The sequence below is a fragment of the Lagopus leucura genome, unplaced genomic scaffold (genome assembly GCF_019238085.1).
Source record: "Lagopus leucura isolate 7727_CA_CO unplaced genomic scaffold, USGS_WTPT01 Super-Scaffold_100001, whole genome shotgun sequence".
NCBI lineage: Eukaryota > Metazoa > Chordata > Aves > Galliformes > Phasianidae > Lagopus > Lagopus leucura.
The window spans coordinates 1713275-1736374 of NW_024962262.1; the positions used below are offsets into that span (position 1 = coordinate 1713275).

Consider the following 23100-nt stretch of genomic DNA (forward strand, 5'->3'; position numbering starts at 1 on the left):
CACGTCACTTGGTCATTCAGTTTGTTTATTTGTCAGGGTCACAACTGTTGCTGCTGTCCCCTCGGACGATGTTCAGGTGGGTGTGAGCTGCCTTAGCCCATCCTCCCTCCCACCACCGAGGCTCTTCACTTGCACCTCACTCTACTGGGGAAGCAGAAGGTCCTTCAGGCAGGGAACTGCCTGAGCAGGTGAGTGTAAGCCATCTTTCACCTAAAACATACAGAGAGAAGTGGGATCAGGAGTCATTGGACAGCTGTCACACTGGGAGCAGAAACAAGCTTTGTTTGCTAGGTGGGGGGAACTTCACTTTGCAGGCAAACTTTGAGGAAGTGAATCTGCCCTTCCCTCAAGCTTTCCTTTCCTCTTACTGGCTCATTTAAAGTTTACTTACAGATCAGTTCTCTCAGTATTTGTTCCTAGTCCTTAGCAGTATAACTTTCATAAGGAAATGTCATATAAAATATTTTTGTGGAGTTTTGCACCACAAACAATTCAGTTGCTTCTTGAGTTTCCAGGACTGTGTTGGCAGGGCTTGTGACAGCTTGTATGTATTTCAATAACCTCCTAATAATCTTTTGGGTTAGGCTGTGCAAATGGAATCCATTATTTCCTGAGGAGGTGACTTCTGCTGAAATTTCAGCAGTGTCCAGAGTCTGCTGTAGAGAATTTGCAGCAAAGTCAGTGCACGCAGAGATCGGTGCAAAAGGAGGCAGTGCCCTCTACGCTTTTAATATCGGAAGCTTTTGGCAGTGGCACATTTTCTTTTGTATGTGACTCAAATTAATCTACTTGAGCCAAGTTATAAGTCTGCATCTTAAAAGATTGTTAGCATCTCAGATAATGTAGTATCTTGTGAAAACCTCCTCCTTATGGAAAAAAAGAGTTACAGGGTTTATTCTGTGCATGAGCCGAGAGTACTTTATGACACATGTACTGCTAATGTCAGACAGTAAAACACAAGAGGCACAAAATACAAGTATATAACAATTTAATGTGCTCTTTGATCCTCGAGCTGCTATATGCCTCACCTCAACCAGCACATTGCTGGCTCTCTCAGCTGCATAGGGCAGTAGTTGATTTGGCCTTTCCTATAGTTCAGATTACACAGGCATATATAAAAATGCATCTGATAGCGATGATTTTCTAGGTTTTCTTGGAACCCCAAATTCAAATGAATTATGTTGTTCTCTCTCCGTAAGTAACATCTTAGGTGGGTAATAGGAAATAAAGATTTCTTAGCCGAAAGAAAAAAACAAACCCTTCTCTGTTTTAACAGGAGAGCAATGACAATCTTTGCAAACTGTGTGTTCTTTGTTAAAGTGAAGTACTTGCCCATTCAGAAGAGGAACAGTCTGAAAGCATGCATAACAGAAAATGGTGGAGTAATTAATTTTGTGCTTAATAACAAAGTAAGTTCCAGATTTATTTCCTGTGTAACCAGGAAATAGAGCGTATAATTGAGACTATTATCCAAATGCACCTCGAACGCTGGCAGCCACAGAGCATCACCCATCTCTCTAGGAAGCTTGTTCCAGTGTCTGTCCACCCTCACAGTGCAGAAATGTCTCATAATGCCCAGTCTGACCCTCCCTTGGTACAGCTTTGTGCTGCTTCCAGGAGCAGAGCCCAGCACCTATCTCCCTCTGCATCCCCTCCTCAGGGAGCTACAGAGACAAATGAGGTCACATCTTGGCCTCCTCCATGTTGGACAGCCCAGGTGTCCTCAGTTTCTCCTACCAGGACATGACTCTACTGTTGAAATTATGTGGATAGTTTTAACTTTCAGCATATGTATGATTCCAGTAAAGTGCTGTAAGGACCCTTACAAAGCTACCAAAGCATGTTATGATTCTAAAGGATCCTAACCAGCTTTTTTACCATTCTCCCAAAGAGCTTTTGGTTTGTAACTAGTCAGCTGCTATAGAGCTTGCCCCGTTATTGGACCTCCAGTGTGCTCTAAAAGCTCTGCAGAACATTGGACACCTGGTCACCCTCAGTCTCTGTAGTTACTGCACAGTGATGGAAGTTACATACGAGAGGTGCTCTGGAAGTAATGTCTCCTGTATTATGCTGGCCCACAACATCAGAGACTGATGCTGGTAGTACGGCAGTAGAGGCTGAACCTTCCCACCAATATTCCATTGCATTTGTTGCCATGTGACAGATGGCAGCAGGGGGCAGTCTGTCAGAATGGCATCTGACATGGAAGTGCAAAGGTGGGCCATTCAATTAATTGATGCTTGCTGAATGTTTCTGGAGAGCAAACAGTTGATGTGAGTACAGTGAGGTGGTGGGTGGTGCATTTCAGCAGTGGTGACAGCAGCAGTGGGCTGCCTCTGCTGGTGCAGATTTTTACAAGAGCAGCATGTAAGCTCTTGTCCTCACTGACAAAAATGCGTGTCTCATGATGGTGACTATGTTGAAAAATAATGTTTTGTAGCTGAGAATTTGCTCTATCAAATAGTATTATTGTGCTTTTGGTATCTGCTGTAGTTTCCATGAAAATAAATAGGAGGCAATACTTTCAAGGCAACTTACATGTATTTTAGCTCACCTGAGCTGTCATCTGAAAGAATCCTCTCTGCTGACTGTGGAGGAAATGCAGAGGTATTGTGTCTCTAAATTAGATGTTTCAATTAAAATCCTGTGCAAGAATGTTGTGTTTTTAAATGTTTCCTTTAGACTGTAGGATTTTACCAGCATGAATTGCAAATAAACAATATTTGGATTAACACTAGTTTTGTGTGCATAACGATTCTAATTGTAACTTGTCTTTCAGTGTACACATGTTCTTGTGGATAATGCCAGTGTCCTCAGTCATCATGATCTAAAAATTACTCAGAAATATCAGCTGCCTGTTTTATATGCAGATTTTGTCTGGAAATCAGTTGAAAATGGGAAGCTTTTAATAACTGATGCATTTGAGGTTAATACATCACAAGGCAACATTTCTAACCAATGGCCAGGTGGACATGGTAGGTGTGTTTGCATGGTTTATCTATTTACCTGTTAGTTTGGGAAATAATGTTTTAGAAAGTCAGTATTTTAAATAAACTTTTAGGAAATCAGCAGCCATAAACACTGGAAATAAAGGTGACATAAATACGATTTTTTCTGAAAACAAAGGTGGAAATGTGTTGGAGGAATTAATCCTAGAAACCATTCCTGAATGCTTGAAGGACAAGAAAGCCATCAGGGGTTATTCGCATGGATTCATCACGGGGAAGTCGTGCCTAACCCGTTTGATAAGCTTCTGAAATGAAACGATTGGTCTCATAAATGAAAGATGCGCAGTTGGTGTTGTCTGCTTGGACTTCAGTAAGGCCTTTGACACTTCTTCCTATAATGTTCTCATAGAGTAGCTGTTGAATTATGGTCTGGATAGTGAGGTGAATCAAAAACTGAATGACCAGGCCTGGAGGACCTGTTGTGCAAAGTCTTGTTGGAGGCCAGTAAGGAGCAGAGTGCCTCAGGGGTCAATATGTTGGCCAGTCCTCTTCAGCACCTTCATTAATGATCTGGATGATGGGGCAGAATGTATCCTCAGCAAGTTTGCTGGTTACACAAAACTGAGGGGAGCAGCTGATAGACCAGAGTCGTGCTGTCATCAGAGAGCCCTGATCAGATTGGAGAAACAGGCTGACAGGAAGCTGAGGTTCAATAAGTCTGCACCTGAGGGGGAAGAACCCTGTGCACCAGTACATGCTGGGGGTCGTCCAGCTGGAAAACAGCTTTACAGAACAGAACCCAGGGTCCTGGTACACAACAAGTTGAATGTGAGCCATCAGTATGCCCTTGCTGCCAAGAAGGCTAACAGCATTCTTGGCTGCATTAGGCAAAGTATCACCAGCAGATCAAGGCAGGTGATCATAGGTTATGTTAAATTAGTGAAGCCATATCATATGAAGTAAATAAAGGTTTTGATTGCAGGTTTGGAAGACTTGTCACCTTCTGAAAATAAAATTGCCACAAATCAAAATGAAAGCAATGATACCAATCTTACTGTTATAGGAGAAAGTGACAAGAGAATTGAATTCAAAGTGGGAACTCTCAGGTAAAATAATACAAAATTAAAGATGTATATTGATACAGCTATGTAGATAATTATATAAAAGAAAAAAATACACTTTCCGTTCTGTTTCAGCATCAGAGATGATTCATTACCTTAAAAACAGTGCAGGGGAGGAAAAAGCTTTTTTCATTTTCTATACCTATGTAGAAATAAAAGAACAGAGCCAGCTCCAACACTCCTGTTTTTAAATCTATTTATAAAATGCAGCTTTCACTTTCAGAGGCTGCTGTTCAATGTTAAAGAAGGTATTTAGCTACTCTCCAGGAATGTACTAGAATTTGTGTTTGATCTAAATGTTCTGATGCTGAATGATATGATTACATCACGTATCCTAATGTGAAAGTTAAGAATGAGGGAGGGCTTAGCACTGGACACCACAGATAGCTGATGCTGACCAAGCTGTTAAAAAAATTAACGTGCAATCAATCAGTGGAAATCCATTTACTTTGTTGCTTCCAAAGTGTTTCTAAAGAATGAGGTCTGAAATCGAGTTTATTATCTTCAGGTTCACACCAGACACTTGTGCCTCCTTGTGTGGGTCAGCAGCTTGGCAGTATGGGATTTTATTTCTCAAGACTTTGTTGTTATTTTGTGGCTTAAAAATAATTCCATGTTCTTACATTAATTCTTACCGTAGGATGTGATGTTGCAGCCTGTAGTATCACAGTATTTACTGGGTACGTGTGGTTTTAATTGTTCTGATTCTATTCCAGATTTTACAGTGAAAATGCTCCTTTTTTTCCTCAAGATTTTGAAGTTGCAAAATACAACGTCCTTGAAAAAGTAAGCTTGTCTCTTACTGTGAGACAGTGTAGGAGGATCAGTGGATGAGTAAAAGTTTTATGATTTCACACACATCAGCAAGAACTCTTTAATGTTACCGTGTCCTGCAATGCAAGGAGCTGTATTGAAAAGAACTTCAGTGCTTTCTGTCTTTCAGTGCGGCCTAATTCTACCAACATGAAACTTCTCTGTTATCACTGTAGTGTTCTCACCTAGTTATTGCAGTAGAATAATACATACATGCTTCTGGCTAGATACATTTTCTCATGGCTGTTATGTTTTAAATCTAATTGAAGCATTAATCTTTTTTTATTAAAAATCTTTTGAAACACAACAATGATGGGATTGTACATCAATCAATACAGTGAAGCCCTGAGAGGAATTTCTGCTTATTACTATGATATAAAAACTAATAATAATAATTCTGTTTGTTTTCTTAGCCACTGTATGGTTCCAAGTGGGTTGAAAAAATTAAGTAGGATGGGGAAAGTATGTGTTGCAATATCATGTGAATATCATGTGAATGAAACATGCCTATGTATTACATTGGGAGCTGGGGTCTCTCTCTCTTTCCATTCAGATTAACTCCAAGGGAAGCAAGGATTTTGTAGTTATTGAATTACATTGTTCTCAAGAACAGTTTGAGTTTCTGTTTCGATTATATGCACACTTCAGTGCTTCAAATGGAACCAAGGTATGAGCCACTTATTGACATTTCCTGCTTGTTTCTTTGTATGCCTTGAGCACTCCTGTCCTGGAGAGCGCTAGGTGTTCTTCATTTTTACTTGCAGGCTGATTCTCACATTTACATAGTAGGAGGTCATTCTCTTAGCTTTAAAGTAAGAGGTCTGGTTCGTACTTGGCCCCTTTTACACTGCTTGCCTGCAAATCTCTCAGAACTGTTTGGTACTTGACAGCAACACAGCATAGTCCTGGATGCACCTGCCTCATATACTCATATACAAGTGCCTGGTAATGACTAAACTAGAATGGCATGTTGAACTGCTAAAATGCTGCAAAGAATGATAGACTGGACATTCTCTTGAGAGTCAAAGGAGGATGCATTTGAAATAGCTCAAATGATAGAACAAGTTTTCCAGTACACGCTTAGATGAAACTCTCTTGTCACTGTGGGGTTTGCATGTGGAGCTCCCTGTTTGTTCCATGAGCCCTCATGGTCGTAGTGCCTTGCTGGCAGCATGTTAAATCTCATCCCAAAAGCTGTGTGGATTTGTCAATTCTTACTGTAGCGTCTGGTGAATTGTTCCAGCAACTCTGTTTATCTCTTTCTCCATCTAACTTTATTCTTTCCATTTTCAGAAAAATAAACAATGCATAATAAATAAGACTGCTGAAGAAATAAGAGAAAACTATGATATTCTTGTTGCAAACCTGAAGAGCCAGGATTTCCTGCTCAGAGAAACTTTTCCACCAGAAGCAGAATGTTTGGCTTCTACAAAGTTACAAAAGGCTTGTACAGTTTGTGTGTTTACACTTTTCCATCCTTCGTTATTTGTTTCAGTTTCCAGTTTTCTGAATGTGGTAAACATTGTTTGTACAGTCACACAGTCATATGTTAAAGGAAATTGTTCATATGCAAACGTTCTGATTTTTTTTTATTTTTTTTTTAGGAATATTGACTGAATGTTGTAAGTCATTAAACACGCTAAAAGCAAATGCAACCATATTCATCATACTTCTAATTCTCAGTAGGTCCATTACCTACTGGAAAAAAAAAAGGATGTACTAATATAGCAACCAGAATTATTGTGTCCTGTATGACTTTGTCATAATTGTTTTGCAAACTATACAGATATCATAGGCTTGGTGTAGATGTCATTAAAATCTGTAACAGAAGTCCCCTCAGTGGCAATAGCTGCAGAAGTCTGCTCTCTAAAGTCACTTTCATTCAGTGTTTACTGCTGTTTAGAATGGTTGCAGTCTGACCAAATTTTTTTTTCCATTTACTTTCTCACTATACTTCATCTGCTCCTCTCTCCTGTCATGGCTAACTTATGTTTTAGAACACAGCTGGAGAATAGATCAGTCCCACATCCGTGTCACCTACTGACTGCAGGGCCATATGGTTTATAAACAAGCAAAGTATTATATAAGCAAGTAAAGTATTGTATCCGAATGTATGAGAATTGTTTGACAACATCAACTTTAATAGCAGTTACTGGAGTTAAAGAATGACAATGACAAAATGTTCAAGTAGGGACCTGGGTGTCCTGGTGGACGACAGGTTGGCCATGAGCCAGCAGTGTGCCCCTGTGGCCAAAAAGGCCAATGGCATCCTGGGGTGCATTAAAAAGAGCGTGGCCAGCAGGTCGAGGGAGGTGATCCTCCCCCTCTACTCTGCCCTGGTGAGGCCTCATCTGGAGTACTGCGTCCAGTTCTGGGCTCCCCAGTACAAAAAAGACAGGGATCTCTTGGAAAGAGTCCAGCAGAAGGCTACAAAGATGGTGAAGGGCCCAGAGCATCTCCCGTATGAAGAAAGGCTGAGTGAACTGGGTCTGTTCAGCCTTGAGAAAAGACTGAGAGAGGACCTGATCCAGGTCTATAAATATCTAAGGTGTGGGGAGCAGAATGGCGAGGCCGGACTCTTTTCAGTGGTGAGTGGAGACAGGACAAGGGGAAATGGCTGGAAACTGCAGCATAGGAAGTTCCGCACAAACATGTGCAAGAACTTCTTTACAGTGAGGTGAGGAGCACTGGAACAGGCTGCCCAGGGAGGTGGTGGAGTCTCCTTCTCTGGAGATGTTCAAGACCTGCCTGGATGCCTACCTGTGCGACCTGCTGTAGGGAACCTGCTTTGGCAGGGGGGTTGGACTCGATGATCTCTGGAGGTCCCTTCAACCCCTACAATTCTGTGATTCTGTGATTCTGTAAATATTTTAACAGTGCTCCCTAGATCACAAAATCTGTTTTCTTTCTGGATGTATGAATTGCAATTATATTCATGGCCCTTCTATTCTCCTTTTAGTTTACTGCTCCAATTTTTTTCTACAGTTACATTATCTCCAGTGTTCATATCTGTTCTTTTATCAGCTGTGTAAACAGGCCCCTAGGGCTGATAGTACTATGTAATGATAAAGATATCAAGCAAATCAACTTCTGAATTCTGTAGCATGTTATATCTGAAATTTCAGAAAGACAAATCTTGGCCACTTGCCTGCCATGGTCTTCACTTGGAAGGTCTCCACTTGAAGGGAAGACAAACTTTCCCTTCAAGTTGATGGGACTGAAGCAATTAAATTAAGCGTTAATGTGTATTGCAAACCGTATAGTTTATATGAACAAGAAAGTTCTCACATTGCATCTTTGCCGTACACTGATTTGTGTTTGTTTTACTACAGTTACTTTTAGAAGAATCCATCAATTCAAGTGCTGTATGTCAAGAAGTTAGTGACTTTGTGGAGTTGATCTGGGCAGAAGCTCTTGGCCACCTGGACAATCTACTGCTTGAATCAGTAAACAACATCAGCCTAAATGATGTAAGTTAATTCTTTTTACTCCATGAGAACACGTATGTGAATGCTACTATAAGTAATTTTTCCCCAGCAAACAGGAATGTTGTGTTTCACATTGGAATTGGTCATTACACTGAGTATTCCTATATGACAACATATTCATGCTTCAGAAATTTTAACCTCAAATGTTGCTTTAGAATTATGACACTAAAAACATCCTGTACTCCCTAGAGCAGATGGCTGTCTTTTCCATCTTATAGAAATTTAAAATACAATGTTTATTGTAGGATCCCTTCTGCGTAATAAATCAAGTTCCCTAAGAAGATAGTTACAGAAAATAGTGCATAATAGCAGTTTGTTGTCTTCTGCCAATATATTTCAACCATATTTCAGTCAGCCACTCTCTAGTATTAGAAAAATCATTTTAATTATAGTGCATTTGTGTATTACCAGACAACACATAATTAGCATTTAATTAACTGTTGTTAAGTTCTTCATATGGTATAACTGTTAATGAGAGTAATTGCTTATCCATCCCCCTTTAACTCTGTGGTTTATTTAATCCTATTTTTCCACTTACTTCGGTGGTTTTGCTTTCCTTCCTAGACATTTAAGAGTCTAATGTTTATTCATTTAACTTAACTTATAATATAATATAATCTAAGTTATAGCTGCATAAGACTGCAACTTTGTTAATTTCTGTTACTACTGAAGGAAAAAATAACCTGGAAATTAGGTTGATTTTAAACTGGAAAAATTTTGCCAGTGGAAGTTGCCTAAACATAGAATGATTTTGCCCTCATACTAAGACAGAAGGCTCTTGATTCTCTTCGATTGTCTTACATAGGAAAATAATCCTTTCACTTTTTGATGTGGAAATATACATTTATGTAGGTTCTGATGGGTAAGTAGTACCCATCAGAAGTAGTACATTAGTACTGTTTTATACATTTGCTCAGAGACAGTAGCAAGTGCATTTTATAAAACAGTAAAAATAGAAAGGAAATTCTGCTTGTGGTAGATGCTTTTTATGAGGTGCATTTGGTTTGGTTATCAAGATCCCACCTATTTCAAATAGGTGAAATTTGATAAATATTTGATAATTTCATTAAAAATGCCCAATCACTGATAGCTTTTGAAAAAGCTGAATCACAGAACTGCAGCCCAATGGATCAGTCTGTAAGAATGTACTCAAACTGTTTTCACTACCTTTTCCCACTTATAATGAGTTGGCAAGAGACAGAGCATTTGTGTAGAAAGAAAAAAATCTCTGGGTTATTGAAACAAGGAAGTGGATTGCTGTTCAGTTAGATTAACTGTCCAATTTCCTCTAAAGGCTTTTGTGAGACCGAGTCCAGCCTTAGGTCAGTATTGAACTGCAGTAAGACTACTATGCCTCCTCTAGTGACAGCATCTTACAAGCTGTTGCCAGTGGTTATAATAACATGAAATAACAGAGTACTCTGTGAAAAATTTCCAATTGGGAATGAATATACAGAGACACAAGCAAGTCTATATCCTACCTGTCTATACAAACTGTCTAAAATGATTCATAAGATTATTTTTGATCACTAGGTTGCGTTTTATAAATGGTACTTTGCTCAGCTTTATGTATTTAGAATAAACCAGTGCACTTAGAAATTTATCAAGAAATTTATTATCATGTTATTTCTGCAGTTATTTCAATGATACATTAAAGCTAACGATGTGAATTGAAATAATGTCAAGGGTCATTGTCTTTCAACATGATTCAAACTCTGCTTTACTTCTGAGGAATTATGATACTGGCTCTTAGCTCTTCTGGGGTACTTTGTCCAGTATGAGGGCTGAATAATATCCAACATTTTAAAACTGGTTTCACACTGAGATGTAAGTAAATTTTTGTGCACTTTGTTTCACTAACAAAGAGTTAAAGTTTTGTTTCAGCATGGAATTAATTCACTCACATTCAGTATTTATTGCTTTGTGCTCTTTCATTAATTTTGTAATGTTTTTCAGTTCAGTAATCTCTTCTTTTAAAGGTGAGCAAAGCAGAAGGTATTTTGCTTCAGGTAAAGAATGCACTCAATGAAGGAGCTGATGAGGCAGCACTGCAAGAGATGATGATGGAATTCTATCAACTTATACGTCACAAAACTGAAATAGACTATGAAGTTTCCAAAAGGCTGTTATCTAGAAAACAGGACCTGTGCCAGGTAACTTTTCCAGACTGCTAGTAAGCCCCAGTCTGCCCTGTTACACCAGTATTGAACACAATCAGTTGATAAATTAACAGGATATTTTGCACTGCACAACAAGTCAGACTGTGGGTTTAAAAAATAATTTACTGAAATCATAGAATCATTAAGGTTGGAAAAGATCCACTAAGATCATCCGGTGCAACCATCAACCCATCCCTACCATGCCACTAACTGTGTCCCTCAGTGCCACATCCACTCTTACCTTGAAAACCTCAAGGGCAGTAAGCCCAGCACTTCCCTGGGCTGCTTGTTCCAGTACTTCACTTTTTCTTCGGAGAAGAAATTTTCCCTAATATCCAGCCTGAACCTCCCCTGGTGCAGTTTGAGGCCACTCCACCTTGTGCCATTGCTAGTCACCTGGGAGAAGAGGCCAACACCTATCTCACCCTAAGCTCCTTTCAGGCAATTGTAGAGAACAGATAGGTCTCCTCTGAGTCTCCTCCAGACTAAACAATCCCAGTTCCTTCAGCTGTTCCCTGTAAGATCTGTGCTCCTTTACCAGCTTCATTTGGGCCTTCTCTGGGCGTAGTCCAAGACATCAGTGTCTTCTGCATAGTGAGGGGCCCAAAATTGAACACAGTACTCGAGGTGCAACCTCGCCAGTGCTGAGTACAGGGGTACAATCAACTCCCATGGGGAATCTTACAAATAGAGTAACATTCACAGGGGGAACTGAACTGAATACATTGAAGAGGAAGGCCAGTTGCCATCTAGATGGTGATAGATTCCACTGCATTCGTTATGAATGACATCTGAAGCTGGATTAAATGAGACTCACAGAACTGGTGTTTATCATCCTGCTGATGCTGGCAACCATCCAGCACACACAATCAGTTTCTATTGGCTGTTATAAACTATATACAAATTGAACTTCCTGTGTTCCACTTAGTGCCCATTGTCTGCTGTCTTGTTGCTGGGCACCATGAAAAAAGCATGGTCCCATTTTCTTGACACCCACACACAAGATATTCATAGGTACTGATAAGATCCCCCTTCAGTCTTCAGAATGAACAGCCCCAGATCTCTCAGCCTTTCTTCCTAAGGGAGAAGCTCCAAGCCCCTAATCATCTTTGTAGCCTTCCACTGGACTCCCTCTGGTAGTTATATGTCTGTGCAGAAACAGTTTCTAGAGATAATTTGAAGTTAATTATCTCTGTACAGTTTGGTCTGTTCCTACATTTACAACACAAACAACCTAGGGGAGTTCCCTGGACTGCAAGCAGCATCTGTCAGTAGGCCTAAGCACAGCTGCTCTGCCTAGGGGCATCTCTAGGGATCTCTCCCACAGCTCCACTGCTCCTGTGTTAATTTGTCACTTCATTTGTAAGCTGCTCAGTCATTCAGTCAATTGGGTGTTCAGCTACTCTGCTGCAAATCAGTCCATTTGCAGAAAGTAGCTGGGAAATTCTCAGCCTGACTGGGGGACTGACAATGAGGTGTGCTGAGTGTGCACATAAATGCAGCCCTTGCACCCGGTGGCTATGAGGGCAGAGAGCCAGGGCTGGAGTGAAAGAGAGCAAGGCTAGGGCAGTCACTTCAGTGGCAGGGGCACAGTCCCACAGCACCCAATTAGGATGAGCAGAGTAGATTACAGTGACTGCTGGTGACATTAGACAGGGTCAGACGAGCCTCACTGTGGGCTTGTCTGTCTTGTCTGCAGTCAGACAAGGAACTCAAGTCCACAGGAACTGGGTCTGAACATATCTGCAGTATAGCTCAGCAAAGAGACCAAGGGCAAAAGCCTCAGCTTAAAGATATCTCTCGAATGGAGAAGGAGCAGGCTTCTACTGAGTCTTCCCACTGCTCTCTTCCAGGCCTTGCAGCTGCACCATCAAAACTGGCCCTGAGCCCCAGCAGCCAGAGCCTTGGGAGGGGAGGGGGACACTCAGGGCTGTGACACTGATCTCACAGTTGTAACTATAGAGCAAACTGGAATGTTCTTCCTTGTGATTCAGTTATGATGTAAATTCCATAGATTATGGCAGCCATAGCTCTTGGTTTTGGCAAAAGACACTCACAAGCTAATCTTCTTTAAGTTACAAGAAATTAAGGGGAAAAGAGGAAGAGAGGCTCTTTGTTGTTCTAAAAGAATAAATATTAATAGTGCTTTTAACCTCAGAAACCTTTTGATAATGAAAACCTTTTGATACTTCTGATATAAAAAAAACTACTATGTCTCCTAAAGCTTTGCCATGACTCAGTGAAGTATAGCCTTCTTTGCTTTGTTTATTTGTTCAATGCCCTTCTTTCTCCTGATGTGAGAAAATTATATGAATGCCATACTCTACTGCCCTAACTGGATGGTGGCATCAGGGACAATATGACAAGTTTGCAATCTAAATAAAAATTGCCTCAGAATATAAAGCAAAATGATATCCAAGCACAAATACTGTGTGGCAGAGCTGTCATGAACAGCCTCCATCCAGACTTTGGAGTTGTACAGAAGTCATTTATCACTGTTATTCATACACCTTTTTAGTTCTGATTTGTTTTCATGGGATTTAGTTCCACTTTTTTGTCTAGTAAGTGGAAATGTTCTTTTGCATGCTCTTTTCATTGTTACTACACTGTCACTGCATATAATTTTATTCTGTTTTGTGTGTTTTCTTAATTAAAATGTATCAAATATTCATAAATTTCTGTCTTCATTTCCTAGCTCATGCGAGACATGCTGAATATACGGGAAACAAGTATGTCGTGCCCAAACCCATCATCTCTGGCCAAATACCAGGCCCTGAGGTGCAAGATTGATGCCATTGATCCAATGAGTGACGAATTTCTCAGCGTTGAACGACAAGTGTTAAAAAACAATTACAAGTGAGTGTTTAACAGTTATATGATTCCAGTAGCATGCAAGTTGTCATGCACAAAATACTTCTAGGTAGCACTGAATTATCAGGTTCTGCTACTTGGTAGTACTGATTAGCTAACAGGATTGCAGAACAAGTGGATTTACCTACACTAGAGTCAAGTGGAAGTTGAAAAAACTGAAAATGCTCATATTCAGTTTTTCATGTCTATTTATAGGAGAATAAGATATTTGTCTTTTAGTTTTGCTCACTTTCCCTCTCAATATTTATTTCCAAGTGTTTTACAAAATATTTGGAAAGTAATGAATAGGGCTTCAGGTACACATTTTCTAAATCAAAGATCTTCTCAAATTTTTTGCAGTGGCTGTTCAGTGAGAATTTTACAAGTATACAGGATTGGCAGAGTAAGTGAAACAGCAGAATTTGTGGGCAGTCTTGGAAATGTTCAGTCTTTATTCCATGCATCATCTGTAAGGAATTTCATGGGAATTCTTTCCAGGTAAAAATATACATTCCCTTTTTTTTTTTTTTTTTTTTTTTGTATGTGTGTGTGTGTGTGTATGTGTGACATTGAATATGTTTTAATTGTATATTTTCATCTTTAAAAATGCTTTTTTTGAAGCTCTTTTGCATTATGTTTAAATTAATTTTTACTGTCAACATTTATATGAATACTTAAACACTTCTGCAGGAAAGAAAATCAACCTTTTGTAATTACCTTACAGCTGGATTAGCATTGAGATGCAGCTGTTTGAGTAAGACGAAGAGGAGTGAAGTTTAAATCCAGATGAAAGATGACAAAATTGAGAGAGTAGGAGAATAATGGCCATGTGGATAATTTATTTTCTTTTAGGAAATAAGTCCATTGATGGTGTCCTCCTACTTCTATACATTATTTTTTAGAGCACAAGAGAAGGGCCACAGAAATGACCCAGAGGATGGAACAGCTCCCCTACAAGGACAGGCTGATAGAGCTGGGGCTGTTCAGAGTGCGGAAGTGAAGGCTGCAGGGAGATCTGAGAGCAGCATTTCAGTATCTGAAGGGGGGGCTATAAGAAGGAAGGGGACAGACTCTTCCTTTAGTAGGGTCTGTTGTGGTAGGATAAGGGGAAATGGTTTCAAAGTGGAAGAGGGAAGGTTTACAATGGACATAAGGAAAAAGGATTTTGACAGAAGTTTGATGAGGCACTGGAGATGTGGTGGAGATATTCCAGGTCAGGCTGGATGGGGCTCTGAACAGCTTACTGAGCTGTAGGTGTCCCTTCACTGCAGCTGGAGTTGGACTAGATGACCTTTAAGTGTCCCTTCCAACTCAGATGATTTGATTCCATGATTTGCCTGTGACCACTTTAAATGACAAATTTTTAGATTATGATAATTTTCTGTTATAACAACATCTGGTTTAATTACTGAATTCTGTGAATTCACTCAGGCCTGGTTATAATATCATATCTAAAATCTAATACAAGTTGCCTAACATTTTTAAATCCTCATCATCTTGAAGCCACTGAAAATTTAAGAATGTTGGAAAAAATGTGTGACACAGTGCTATCAAAGTTGAAATAATCTCAAAAGTCATATTAACATTGTTTTCCTTATATTGCAAATTTTTTAAGTGACAAAACAGTTCAACTTAGATAAATGTTTTGTCTTCTTGCATACTTTGTATTAAAAGGCTTTGTGTGAGGATCAATCAGCAGCAAATCAAATGTCTCTTGAGCAGTCTAAGAATGATATCACTACACTAACAGATTTGCAAATCAAATACTGGAGAAGTTTCTGAGCATCCATCCCCTACTACCTTAAAATCTTCTTTTGGTTTGATATAGAAATTTCATGCAGGTTGTTTGAAATTTAATACAGCACAGCTGCTAGGAATGTAGAACTTGTATTCAGGAAACATACAGGTGTGGGACAAAGGACATGGTTTAGTTGGGAAATATTGGTGGTAGGTGAATGGTTGGGCTAGATAATCTTGGAGGTCTTTTTCTGCCTTGGTGATTCCATGATTCTATGATGCTATGAACTACTCATCTAATAACACATCTAAAAAATTATTTGGAATATTTGGCAGTGACTCCAGGAAATGTATTGTTTTCTGCTAAATGAAAAAAGCAGTCTTTACTTGCTTATATAATCAGTGTCTTGGTGATTCACATGGCTTTGGGATTTATTTTTTGTTATATACTTTATTTTCCTGTTGTTTCTGTAAGGTGTATTTTGATTTAGTCCTCTGTGGTTCATAACTGCACAGTATGTACCTGCCCACATACTTTATGCATAAGTATCTTGAACTTCATTCATCGTGTGAATGATTTTTTTCTCTCCAGAGGACTCCTAATGCCAAAAGTGGTTGTTGAAGATCATGGTGTGGAAAGAACTGACACTGGGAATCTGGGAAGCGGCATTTACTTCAGTGATTCTGTCAGGTCTGAATAATGACAGTATCTTTTTACTTTATCCTTTGTGTATTCTTTTTACTTTGCAAATGAAGTAGATGTAATGTTTAATAATCTCACAGGTATTTAATTATAAGTAATTTAATTTTTCCTCCTCATCTGTTCAGAAGTACTTGTGTAAGCAGAAATTCTGACGGTGTTTACATCAGTATCAATTGTAATAACAGATGCATGATCTTTCCTTACGTACAGTGCCAGCATTAAGTATTCTTCACCCAGTGAAATGGATGGAACCCGACTCCTGGCGGTTTGTGATGTGGCACTTGGATCCTGCTTAGATTTGTACAAACGAGATTTTTCATTAACTGCTGCCCCATCAGGTTACAGCAGTGTGCACGGAGTCCGCACAACAGCAGGCATCTCTTCAGACTTTGAGGTACTGATCCTACAGTAGTTGAGAAGACACCAACTTTGGGATTTTTTTATACCATTGATAGATAATAGAAGTAGTATAACCTGTATGTCTCAGTTCAGACACTAAATCACTAGACAATAAAACATAAAATCATTTTTGTCAGGTTTACAGGTAAGGCTGTAAGTTATTAGTCATGAAGAGATTGGAAGTTCTTGCTGGAAAGTAATATTTAATATGTTAGTATTCTTTATTTATTGTTACTTAATTATCCTGTAAGTATCCAATCTGTGATATTGAAATTATTACTTATAAAAATGATGTCATTTAGGTTTACCTCATAATAGATAGACATTTTTTAAAATGTTATCTAGAGCTTTGTTCTTACTGTAAAATAGCTTTCTTTGTTTCTACCAGGATGATGAATTTGTTGTGTACAAAACTACACAGGTTAAAATTAGATACGTTGTTAAGTTTTGCCTCGCTGAAGATCAGATAAAACAATTCCAGCCTGAAATTGGGGTGCAAACCGAGCAAGATAACACTGAGTTGGAGTCACAGTGTCATTCACAGAATGAGAGTAAGAAATGTTTTCTGTTTGCATATTGACTTGCTACCTGTGTTCCCTATAAATATGTCACAACTTTTAGAATTCTTGCATCCAGCCAACTTATTAAAAGATAACTTGCAGTTTATTTGTGGGTGTTACTAAATTAGTCATTACAAGGTAGCATCTGTACAGCATCTATTTAGCAGATTTCCTTATAGGTCGATTTCCCAGCAGTTGTTGCAGCTCCTCCTGTCACTGCATGTTTCAAGAGAAGCACAGGAAGCACTTCTGCATGAATCATCAAATGGTCTTTTAATAATTCAAATGCAATGTTTTAAACAAAAACCTTGTAAGACCTTAAAGACCTATTGTGAGCTCTTGATCCCTTAGACAGCCTACAGCTCAACAATGCAGTGCAAGCATTCATGACAGAAAAGGAGTGTTATTTTCAATTTACATGTTCTGAATTGCATAAATGAACACAGGCCATTAATATAGGATTACTATCAAACTCGCTTCCCAAGTGTACATTTAAAAAAAAAAAAATTATAACATTTCACACACTCTTTTCTTCAGGCTATGAATTACCCAGTGCAAATATTTCAAATACAGTGAAAATTGGTCTTCAAGACAGACTGGGAAATCCTGTTCCTCTGGAAAGTGTTCATATCAAGGCAAGGATAATAGACTTTGTAGCACAGGTAAAGTATGCTATGTATTGTCTTCTTCCATGTCAGACCTGAAAATTTATTTCAGTTCTTAAAAAGTGTTTTAACCATTTAAAAAAAAAAAAAAAAAAAAGAGGCAATTCAGTCTTTAAATAAAGGGAAGTCCTGAAGCTGAGTGGAAACTATTTTTATCACAGAATCACAGAATTGTAGGGGTTGGAAGGGACCTCCAGAGATCATCGAGTCCAACCCCCCTGCCAAAGCAGGTTCCCTACAGCAGGTCGCACAGGTAGGCATCCAGGCAGGTCTTGAACATCTCCAGAGAAGGAGACTCCACCACCTCCCTGGGCAGCCTGTTCCAGTGCTCCGTCACCTCACTGTAAAGAAGTTCTTGCGCATGTTTGTGCGGAACTTCCTATGCTGCAGTTTCCAGCCGTTTCCCCTTGTCCTGTCTCCACTCACCACTGAAATTCTCAGAGATGTATTGTCATACAGGTGCCAAAAGCTCCTTGCTCAGTGAAAGTCTTGGCTTTTCTTTTTTTTTGTAAGTTTTCTGTCTCCTGCAACTGCAAATAAACTTTCCACTGCAGCATATGTATTCTGTTCCCTTTTAAAGACTTTGATGAGTTTGCCACCTGACACTGGTGAGAAATACCTAGCATGGAAATATATTTATGTGTTTTGGTTTTACCTGTGGTTGGAAAACCTAAAATAGCTGTTGCAAGTAAAATAGCAATTAATACAAAACAACTTGCTTTCTAGTTTTAAAGTTAGCTAATAAACGTTAACCTGGCAGGCTAAAAGTAAGAGCCTGTGGTGTTGTTGTGGATTGGTTTTATTTGTGTTTCTTTTTTTTTTTTTCCCACTATGTATGCCCTAAGGACACATTCCATCAAGTCACCTGCCTTTTTCTATCCTGAGGCATAAGTCCACAATCTACCCCTGTAACTGAGTTCTGCCTGGCTAAATCTTCATCATGCTAAAGCTATAGTTCCACCGACCTTTGCCATTTCTGTCTTTCTGCACAGGAATCTGTGTTCAGGGGTTTCCAGAGCTAAAGTAGATTTATAAGAGCAAATCGTGTTTTCATTTTTCCTGAAGCCTTAAAAAGGAAAGCAGAGGAAAAAAAAAGGAGAGAGAAGAGTTTAAAGAATTGTTGTTGCATGAGTTATTGCTTAAATTATTCTGACACTCACAACTGTGGTCTGATTCTGTTTTTCTCAAGGGGCATTATATTTATTTTTTTGTCTTGCTTCCTATGGAATTAATTACTTTACAGTATCATCTGTTCTATTGCCCAGTCCACCAGAGCAAAAAGCAACCTATAAAGCTGAGGTACAAAGCATAAACCAGAAATGATGATATAATAAAGGGCAATAAGAATGGCAGCAAGTGGGAATGAGGAATTCCTGGGGTTTTGTTAGGACACAAAAGAAGTAAAGAGAAGAGCAGATATGAAAAGAAAGTCAGATGCAATCTGCTACCTCAGAGACAGAAATTCTGTCACTGGAGGACAGATGCTACACATGCAGAATTAACACAGGCTTTCACAAACATCCCCTTTGGTATCTTAAAAATAGATCTTTGCAGTTTGGTTTCTTCTTCCTTCTTGTTTAGATGTTACTAGCTTTGAAACTATTACAGGCATGTGGCAGTAGTGACTACTTATTGACAGGCAATACCTTGGCAGTTCCAGCTCTGCTAGTACATCAGATAACTTTTATAAGGTCATGGTTTACTCTTCTTCTAGAGGAGATTTAATTAAAGATTTAGAGAGTAGAAATCCTGCAGTTCCTTGCATGTTCAGGAGATACCTATTTGTCAAGCACCGGTGAATGTTACACCTTAGTTTCTAATGTATAAATAGATCTTTAGATTGTGGTACACATGTTGGTATCTTGCAGTGCAATTATTCTGTTAAACTGATGTCTAACTGATGATACTGATGTTTTAGAATTGCAGAATTGTGAAAAAAAATATATTCATTTCAGGTAGTGATGTTTCAGACCTACACCAATCAAAACAGTAGTCCAATTGAAGCTAAGTATGTTTTTCCTTTGGATGATAAAGCTGCTGTTTGTGGATTTGAAGCTTTTGTCAATGGAACACACATCATTGGGCAGGTAAAATGTTACTGTACATTAAGCTTGATGCAGCTCCTTCAGTTTCAGGATTTGAAAGCACTTGTTTAGCAGTGAAGATGTGCGATACCAACGTTTTGTTTTCTCTCAAGTTCTTTGTTGTTAGCCCTTGACTGGATTGCAAGGTAGTCATGTCATGTAAGAGAATATTGGCTAAGTGTTCCACATACAGGGATGAAAGCACTCATTTTGGAACATATTTCATAGGTTAAAGAAAAGCAACAAGCGCATAGAGAATATCGCAAAGCTATCAGTGAAGGTGATGGAGCTTATCTACTGGACCAGGATGCACCGGTATGTTGGAAATCATGGTTTCTGACCCATTTGAAGATTTTGCATTTCTCACGTTAGAGATAAATCTTTTCTGATTGTGAGTCATGTTTTTGTTGGGAAGCTGCAATTTCTTTGGACTATACATCTGGTCCTTGTAAAACACTATTGCTCTTTCTGTAAACATGCACCACACCTTGTATAAAAGAGATATTTCTCTCCTTGGAGCTTACCTTTGTAACTTTGTAAATCATAACTTTTTTTATTTTAATAACAGACTTTTAAATTCAGTTATTTTTGATTAGTTTTGCCCCGAAATCTCAAAGAGCTATTGAAAGCTTAACATTTCTTGTCTTACTATCATTTTTCATTACACTTCTGCAAAACCAAGTGGTATTTTCTTTGTTAGCCTTTGGTTTAAGTGTGCTTAACCATCAATTAAATTATTGTTTTGGACAGCCTGGGCTTTAATAATTTCATTAAAGATAGTCTTTCTTTTTTTTTTTTAGGATATTTTTGTAATAACTGTTGGAAATATATGTCCAAACTCTACAGTACTGATCAAAGTCACCTATATCACTGAACTGACTTGCCAGAATGGTTGTATCACCTTTCATATGCCTGCCTCTGTGTCCCCATGGCAACAGGACAAAGCACTGAATGAAAACACACAGGTTTGTTGGAATACAATCTTGAAATAGCATCTTCTTTTGAAGCAAAAAAAAAATTGTGCTTAGGGGATTGCAGTCACACAAGAGTAAGTTCATGATGGCCTTTTAGTTTCTTCTCTTTTTATTAAAAGATAATCGTTTGTGTCACTCTTGTTATGACAAAGCATTGTGAACACAAACTTATGAGTGGTGTGATTGGTGGAAAGCCTGTAGGATGTCTAAGGATTTATTTACTCAGGCAGAACTTCAGAAGTTGACTTGAGTTGGAACATGGTTAAACTAAATTTTGTATTTTGAGTTATCTGCTGTATCTGTGCTTCTGTTCCTCCTTTAAAGCGCTTTAGGAAATTAGGCATTGTGAATCTCCATCATTAAACAGCAGCTAAGCATCTGCTGAACACTCTCTTTTATCCATCTTATTTCTCTGATAAGGTTTCCCATCTGTTTCTTTCATGTCCCTGATGGCTCATGAATTGTACAGGTGGGAGGGGAGGTCATCTCTGTTTAAATGCTGGCAAGGAGCCACAGGTGGTCCTTGTGGTCCTAGTCCTCATGAGATCATGTAGCTGTGTCATATGTCTGACTAGTCATGCTTTCTGCTTCAGAGCTGTATTACTGGGAGTTCTGAAGTTCACTGTGCCTTTGGGAGACAAGCACATGCAAATTCAGCTGAATTTTAGCTGCACTGATACTTGGATGACAAGGCTGTATGAATGAATGACGTAAAAAAGGTTGCAGGCAATCCCATTTTAGTGATAGAAGGAGCTCCAGCTGAAGTATCAGAAGTATCGGGAATTACATGCCAATATTTCGTAACTGGTGCAATATAAGATTTTTTTTTTTTTTTTGTAGGATACAATAAAAAAGATTTGTGTTAAACAAGTAGAAACACTGAAAAAGTAAGTTGCTTTCATTAATGTTATTTTACTTATTATACCTTTAAATCATTCACTTAAAATGTGTGTGTTTAACCTTGTTCTATTTATTCTGAAATTTGCATTGAGAGACTAGTTTAATTTCATCTTTCTTTCTTATCTGTTGTTATCCTTAGATTGGTAATATCACAAATACTTCCCTTTGTTTCAGAAACATTTCCGTTACGAAGGATTATACATAAATTCCCAAGTCACAAAGCTTAATGAGCCTACATGATCTTCATATTTTCAGTATCACTGCACTTAACATTTTAGCCTTTGCACTTGCATTTTAAATTAAAAATACAATTATCTGAAACTATAATGCTGTTGTCAAAGTAAGACTTCTTGTAAACAAAATATTCCCAGAAATGTTTCTGCATAAGGCCATCCTCCATCAGAATCACAAGGAATGCAGGTAGCAGTAAATATGTTAAAACTTATGTTTTTCAGGGAATTGAATTGTCCTTACTAGAAGCACATGAAAAGAGTTTTTCATGAGCATGTTCTTGTTTCTTCTCTGCTCTATCTGCAAAGCTGGCACAAAGCCACATCCATTGCAATTTTCTCAACTTGTATTTAATCCTGAAATAATGCTCCCTATTATTACCTTGCTTTTATTCAGTACAATTACTGTTGGTTAGTAGAAATACTGTACTGACTTGCTAAAGATCTGGTGCCATTTCTGGCATAAATGCATCAAGAACAAATTTACAAGTTCTTACAAAACACATCCTGTTGTAGAAAAGGTATTTAAAATAATGATTTAATTTAATTTTGTTGTGAAAGGATAATTCAGCTAGAAAATATAATAAGTGGGGAAACACTTAAGAACAGTTATTGTGTGAGGACTGAGCTCAGGTATCACTACTTCACTCTTTCCAGAATCAGGTCCTAGAATCAGCAATACAAAGACATTCAAGTTAGCTGCAAACATTTATATAATGCTTAGTGATATATATTTTCTGGCTTCAGTCTGGTTCTGCAGCTGCTCTGGGACTGTGCATACCCACTGTACATTTTATCCACAAGCATCTTAAGGATAATGGAGGTGTGACTATAGGTAGAAAATAATTGCTCGTACACATTGCAAAGGATGCACAAATCCATCGTACAGTCAATAACACCAAGGTTAGGACTCCAAATAGCCAAGAGTATTTTTTAAAGGGGACTCATTCGACAAAAGTGTTGTAAGGCTGGCTAATGCAAAACTACATACTGAGGAAATAGTTGTAGCCCTACAGACCTACAGCTTGGGAGATTATATCCTGGAATATAGTGACTATCTGTAACCCAGCATTGTGGTAAGTAAACAACCTGGAATGCACAACCATTGTGATAATATGGCAAAAGTAGCTAATGGAATCCCAAAACGTGCTAACAAAGAAGTAATGAAGAGAGAAAATAAACTTATGAGGCCAGACTGGCTGAAATTAAAAAAAACAATGAAGAAAAAAACCCATCACCTCCAACGAAAACAGCCTGTAGGCCACACACATTGAGCTCCAGCTACAATCTGGGAAGTGTTTCCATGAAACATTATATGCTATCTTGTGTTTTGTATGCATCCTACTTCTTGTTTTCTGTGATACCACCTATCAAGTTGCTTTTGATGTCATTACAGAAATAAACGAAGAAGACTGAAAGTTCAAGCTGAATTAAAAATAAGTATAGTTTTAGCAGTGAAGATTGTTGAA

General features: G+C 38.5%; 1 protein-coding gene across 4 annotated transcripts in view; it reads left to right on the forward strand.

Moving 5' to 3' along the window:
- PARP4 (poly(ADP-ribose) polymerase family member 4) overlaps window positions 1–23100 on the forward strand; it is a 42923-nt gene continuing 19823 nt past the window's right edge. For 2 of the 4 annotated variants that reach the window (XM_042867418.1, XM_042867419.1), the window contains exons 1-19: window positions 1–188; window positions 1277–1409; window positions 2780–2975; window positions 3931–4054; window positions 4786–4855; window positions 5436–5549; window positions 6176–6325; window positions 8215–8352; window positions 10350–10523; window positions 13225–13385; window positions 13740–13877; window positions 15709–15807; window positions 16030–16213; window positions 16607–16769; window positions 17316–17440; window positions 19399–19530; window positions 19756–19842; window positions 20328–20492; window positions 21342–21388. In XM_042867418.1, the coding sequence (XP_042723352.1) occupies window positions 1284–1409; window positions 2780–2975; window positions 3931–4054; window positions 4786–4855; window positions 5436–5549; window positions 6176–6325; window positions 8215–8352; window positions 10350–10523; window positions 13225–13385; window positions 13740–13877; window positions 15709–15807; window positions 16030–16213; window positions 16607–16769; window positions 17316–17440; window positions 19399–19530; window positions 19756–19842; window positions 20328–20492; window positions 21342–21388 (2393 nt within the window). In that variant the 5' untranslated portion in view covers window positions 1–188; window positions 1277–1283. Of the gene's footprint in view, window positions 189–1276; window positions 1410–2779; window positions 2980–3930; window positions 4055–4785; window positions 4856–5435; window positions 5550–6175; window positions 6326–8214; window positions 8353–10349; window positions 10524–13224; window positions 13386–13739; window positions 13878–15708; window positions 15808–16029; window positions 16214–16606; window positions 16770–17315; window positions 17441–19398; window positions 19531–19755; window positions 19843–20327; window positions 20493–21341; window positions 21389–23100 lie in introns of those variants that run through there. The other 2 variants (XM_042867420.1, XM_042867421.1) reach the window with 2 other exon arrangements.